Source organism: Dendroctonus ponderosae, unplaced genomic scaffold (genome assembly GCF_020466585.1).
Source record: "Dendroctonus ponderosae isolate FM_Combo_2020 unplaced genomic scaffold, Dpon_F_20191213v2 Dpon_F_20191213_900, whole genome shotgun sequence".
Lineage (NCBI taxonomy): Eukaryota > Metazoa > Arthropoda > Insecta > Coleoptera > Curculionidae > Dendroctonus > Dendroctonus ponderosae.
Genome location: NW_026019118.1, coordinates 1 through 5,270, shown reverse-complemented (window position 1 = coordinate 5,270; position 5,270 = coordinate 1). Strand labels below are relative to the sequence as shown.

At 46.0% G+C, this 5,270-nt stretch overlaps 2 protein-coding genes across 2 annotated transcripts; one reads left to right on the top strand and one right to left on the bottom strand.

Annotated features, from left to right (window-relative positions):
* Nucleotides 1–37: 37 nt before the first annotated feature.
* LOC125505685 lies at nt 38–1,343 on the bottom strand. Its single transcript, XM_048670007.1, has 5 exons — nt 1,190–1,343; nt 859–1,140; nt 518–811; nt 340–462; nt 38–282 (listed from the first exon to the last, which is right to left on the bottom strand). The coding sequence occupies exons 1-5, from the start codon at nt 1,251–1,253 to the stop codon at nt 98–100; spliced, it is 948 nt and encodes a 315-aa protein (XP_048525964.1). The 5' UTR covers nt 1,254–1,343; the 3' UTR covers nt 38–97.
* An 859-nt stretch (nt 1,344–2,202) lies between these two features.
* Nucleotides 2,203–3,470, top strand: LOC125505686. The gene is made up of 5 exons (XM_048670008.1): nt 2,203–2,335; nt 2,385–2,669; nt 2,717–3,010; nt 3,067–3,189; nt 3,246–3,470. The coding sequence occupies exons 1-5, from the start codon at nt 2,272–2,274 to the stop codon at nt 3,425–3,427; spliced, it is 948 nt and encodes a 315-aa protein (XP_048525965.1). The 5' UTR covers nt 2,203–2,271; the 3' UTR covers nt 3,428–3,470.
* Nucleotides 3,471–5,270: the final 1,800 nt, after the last annotated feature.

The following is a 5,270-nucleotide window of genomic DNA, read 5'->3' as shown; positions in this document are numbered from 1 at the left end:
ACTCTAACGATGTTAGATTTAAGAACCCGTAGATAAGTAGCAGTAAGAAGTTTATATATACTTAGCTGAAAATAAATATGTTCAAATAGTAGTACATTTACTCAATATCATCAGTTTGGAAGATAACGGTGACCTCCTTCGAGGTTCCTGCCTCATTTTCCGCATTAACGTAGCTGGTGTAGACAGTGTTAGGTGAAAGCCCCGTAAGAGTAACAATCACGTCGGGCCTAAGAACGTCATCCGTGATGAGTACTCGCAAATCTGTCTCATCGTTTGGGGCACCTGCAACGTTCACAACGTGCTAAAAGCCCCCTTGGTGGGTTCCCCAAGCCGACTTACCAAGCGTTCGGACGTTGAGGGCCAACATGGTGCAAAGGTTCGTTTCGTAGGACTCCACCTTCCATATCATTGTCACAGAGTCGGGTGTTGTGGAAACATCTATCGAAGTGGGCACCTCTGGGACTGTAAGAACTCATTAAGTTTTCGATGAGGATTTGGGGAAACCGGATGTTTTCACCTTTGCTGTGCCCAGGAAATTCTGTGGTCAAGCGCGGGCCTTCAATGTTGGGGTTGCCGATGATGGCGCTCACTTGCACCGTGTAGTTCCTGCAGGCGGCTTCCTCCTCAAACGCGAAGGACTTCGAGGTGACGAAGTCCTCTTGCGCGTTGTTCCTTTCGTCCCAGTAGACTACGCGATAAGAGGTAACGCATCTGCTGGCCTCATCACTTGCCAAGTCCCAGCTGATCTCTATTGCATCATCGCTGCCCTCATTTTCATCCAGTTCCACGTAGGCCAGTGTTAGATTCGCACCTGGAACCCTCCATTAGCCTCCTCCGTTTCCAGACTTAGTCACTTACTATCCAGAGGTTCTGTGGTGGCGCTGTAGCTGTCCGCAGGCCCCAAGACAAACTCGCTGGTCAAAGCGTGCACGTTGAAGGAGTAACTCTTGCACATGTCCAGGAAGTTGAAGTTGTAATGCAGGATATTTGTGACTGTTTGCACCTGGAAAATGGTGCTGTCCTCAGTGTCCAGCACTTCAACTACGTAGTTGTTGATGGTGCAGTTGTTGGGATTTGAGGCCTCCGACCAAGACAGGCTGTAGTTGGAGCTGAGAACCACGTTGGAAACTTGGCCTGGAACTGAGGGCGAAGCTGGAATCGGGACAGGAGGCGAATGGATGCGACTTACTGCAGACGGCGTTTGAGGAGGCCAAGAAAATGGCCACTAGGAGAGTGGGCGCGAACACTTTCATCTTGCTGGTGAGGTTGCGGATGCTTAGCAGCTTCCAGCCAGCTCAGGCTTTTATACTGATCGCACCCCAGATAGCTGAGGCTGGAGCAAAGAGGTTTTTTATCTAATCTTTTTTGGAAAGATTCCGAGACGAATCCATTGTGTGTAAGAGCCATTGAAATTGGCTCCAGTCATTGGTGGGGGACTTAAGTACAAATCCAAGAGCTTTGGAGTAGATAATTAAGCATTCAAACTGCTTCCGCTAGTAAGAATGGAGCAACTTAGTAGAAAGTCACGTAGCCAATTGTTTGGACAGCGAAGTGCGTGTGAAACAGTAACCGGTTTCCAGCGGGCAAACCGATAAAACCTCGAGTTTTCGAAGCGGGCAGATAAATGAGTTGAAGTGAATTTTCAAGTCCTCGGTGTCTCAAATGCTTGTTTATCCACATGGTTGGCCATCCACATTGGCAAAGAAGTGGAGTTGGATGAGAAATGTCTATGGACATTATCAAAAACTTTCTGGCTCCGCCTTGTGTAGACCTTTTTTGTAGGGGCTTCCCAATAAAGTTTCAATATTTCACACAATAAACTCGGCTATTTCAAGGACTTGGCCGGCACTAAAAAAACCTCCGATTCGCCTATCTGTCCACTTCAATCGCACAATGGTTGCGGAAAACTAATGCTTTGATTTTGTCATTCCCCCACTTGAAACTAGTTGCGTTTTCATGAATAATCTCCACGTGATTTGGCAAACATTTCCGCTCAAATTCCTCTTCCGGAAATTATCCACTAAATACTCTCCAAATGTGCTGTAGTTTACTCCATTTTTCCAGCAGTGTTAGTAGCACAAATAATGAGTGGAGCCAGTGGCTGGTACAAAGAGGCAAATAGACCAGAGGAAAATTTCGAAACCCTGCCGGAAAAAAACGGGCGATTAGATAAAGATCCTCTTTGTGTCCATCTCAGCCATCTGGGCTGCGCTCAGTATAAAAGCCCGAGGTGACTGGAAGCCGTTAATCATCCTCAACCTCACCAGCAAGATGAACGTGCTCGCGCCCACTCTCCTAGTGGCCATTTTCTTGGCCTCCTCAAACGCAGTCTGCAGTAAGTCGCATCCATTCGCCTCCTGCCCCGATTCCAGCTTCGCCCTCAGTTCCAGGCCAAGTTTCCAACGTGGTTCTCAGCTCCAACTACAGCCTGTCTTGGTCGGAGGCCTCCAATCCGCACAACTGCACCATCAGCAACTACGTGGTAGAGGTGCTGGACGATGAGGACAGCGCCACCATTTTCCAGGTGCAAACGGTCAAAAATATCCTGCATTACAACTTCAACTTCCTGGACATGTGCAAGAGCTACTCCTTCAACGTGCACGCCTTGACCAGCGACTTTGTCTTGGGGCCTGCGGACAGCTACAGCGCCACCACGGAACCTCTGGATAGTAAGTGACTAAGTCTGGAAACGGAGGAGGCTAATGCAGGGTTCCAGGTGCGAATCTAACACTGGCCTACGTGGAACTGGATGAAACTGAGGGCAGTGATGATGTGATGGAGGTCAGCTGGGACTTGGCAAGTGATGAGGCCAGCAGATGCGTCACCTCCTACCGCGTGTCCTACTGGGACGAACGGAACAAACCTCAGGAACAGTTCGTCTCCGCAAAGTCCTTTGCGTTTGAGGAGGAAGCTGCCTGCAGGAACTACAGCCTGCAAGTGAGCGCCATCATCGGCAATCCCGACATCGAGGGGCCGGCATTGACCGCAGTTTTTCCTGGACACAGCAAAGGTGAAAACATCCGGTTTCCCCAAATCCTCCTCCACAAAACTTATGCATATTTACAGTCCCAGACGTGCCCACTTCGGCAAATGTTTCCCCAACATCCAACTCTGCGACAATGATATGGAAACTGGAGGCCTACGAAAAGAACCTTTGCACCATGTTGGCCCTCAACGTCCGAACCCTTGGTGAGTCGGCTTGGGTAACCAACCAGGGCGCTTTTAGCATGTTGTAAACATTGCAGGTGCTCCAAACGATGAGACAAATTTGCGAATACTCGTCACAGACAACCTTCTTAGACCCGACGTGATCGTTACTCTTACCGGGCTTTCGGCCAACACTGTTTACACCAGCTACGTTAATGCGGAAAATATAGCAGGAACCTCGAAAGATGTCACCGTTATGTTCCAAACTACCGATGAGTAAATGTAGAATAAAGTATTTATGAATAAAAAAAATATTCTATTAGTACTAGAGTTTTGTGCAATTAGGCTCAAGAACGAAGCCACGCCCCAAGGCGGAGCCACACACTCTTTGGGGTACAAGGAAACTTCCCGAAACGAATTAAAAGAAGCGAAACAGAGGCAAAGCCTTTGGAAAGTTGAAATAATTCCAAAATAACCAAATATGTGCAATATGATCACGCCCCTAGCCCCTAGGCAGAGCTAAAGAAACAAATTGATCAGAAACAGTTGACAAACAAATAAAGATTAGGCCCCGCCCCTGGGCGGGGCTAAAAAGCTCTTGCATCCCAGCTACGCTGGCAGTAAACAAACTGAACCCAATGAAACCACACAAATGAGCCTCAATAGTTTATAAACAAGCAGATTATTACTGCAGCTCTCTGGCAACTGAACTGAAGCCTCTTGACAACTCATCAACAAGGGACATTAAGCCACGCCTCTAGGCGGAGCTAGTGAAAGGGCCGGAGAGGCGCCAAAACAAGTGGCGTCCTCCAAAGGAAAAAATCCTGATAGTGAACCTCTCAAGACTGTTCGACTGTTTTCAATGTCGCTCGGGTTTTTCGGAAAGTTCTCCGATAACGTAACAACAACGTCTCGATAGATATTCGACTGTTATTGACGTATGTAGGAGCAATTAGTGCGTACGATTCGATGATGCGATGCCATTTCTTATGTGGACCCCCAAAGTGTATTGGCACAGCCGCAAAATCGCCTATTTTTATACATCGCCACCACAATTAAAGGTGTGAGTGACATTAAATAATCGCCGATCTCGATGCCAGTGATCGGAACCGCGAAAAAATCGCTCCAAAGTCGACGGGAACAATTAAATAATTGAACTTTGGCCAGTTGGGCGGGCCAGTGGCGTTCGTGAGGCGCGATGGCACCGACCCAAATGCAATTTGTTTCAATTAGTGATTTATTTGTCGGATTCTTTCAGATTATAATCAGCTGGTATTTATATAACGCGACGACAAATTTAATTGTCTTAAATCAATGGAAATGTGCTTTCATGATCAAAATTTTGCGCGTTTAACTCTTATCACGGCCAGCATTATCAGAAATTAGATACGTAAACAAGTGTCAAGGGCAAAATTGGGTTTTTTAGAGATCATTTTCTCAAAGTGCTGCCTTTCTTTAGGTACTTGAGTGGGAGTGGAAGTCCATTGTTACTAATTGTAACATGAGCCACTCGAGAGTAACTGTTTGCCATGTCGATGACTAATTAATGAACGCTCACTTCTCAAAAGCTCTTAGATTCGTCAATGGAACAACTGAGGAAAGTCGTTATCAATAAAGGACTTTATAGGAGAATTTCAGCTTTAATATTGCATATCCAGGGACGCCTAGAAGCGTGGCTAACTACATAGTTTGGTATTGCCTGTACATTCCAAAGTCCACTTTTGTCCTTTTTATGTTAAACTAACAAACCTGTTAGTTTAAGTGAAATTCTAGACGGGCAACACTCGTAAGTTCGCTTAGTTAAAAGAAAATGGATGGTTTTTAGTGTGTTTTTCTCGTTCGTATCGAAATAAGTAGATTGCCCAGCGTCAGGCTTCGCCCAGAGGCGTGGCCAACAATTCAGGCTGATTTGTTAGTAAATACGTCTAATTTGGAGAATTTTTCTGTTTGGATTGTCAATTTTGAATATTTCTTAACTTGAGTTCATTTAAAAAAAACCGCTTTTTGTTTGTTTTTCGCGTTTATTTCAAAGTTAGTAGATTGCAAATTCTTAGGCTCCGCCTAGAGGCGTGGCCAACTATTCAAGCCCATTTATTAATAAATTATGTCCAATTTGGAAGTTT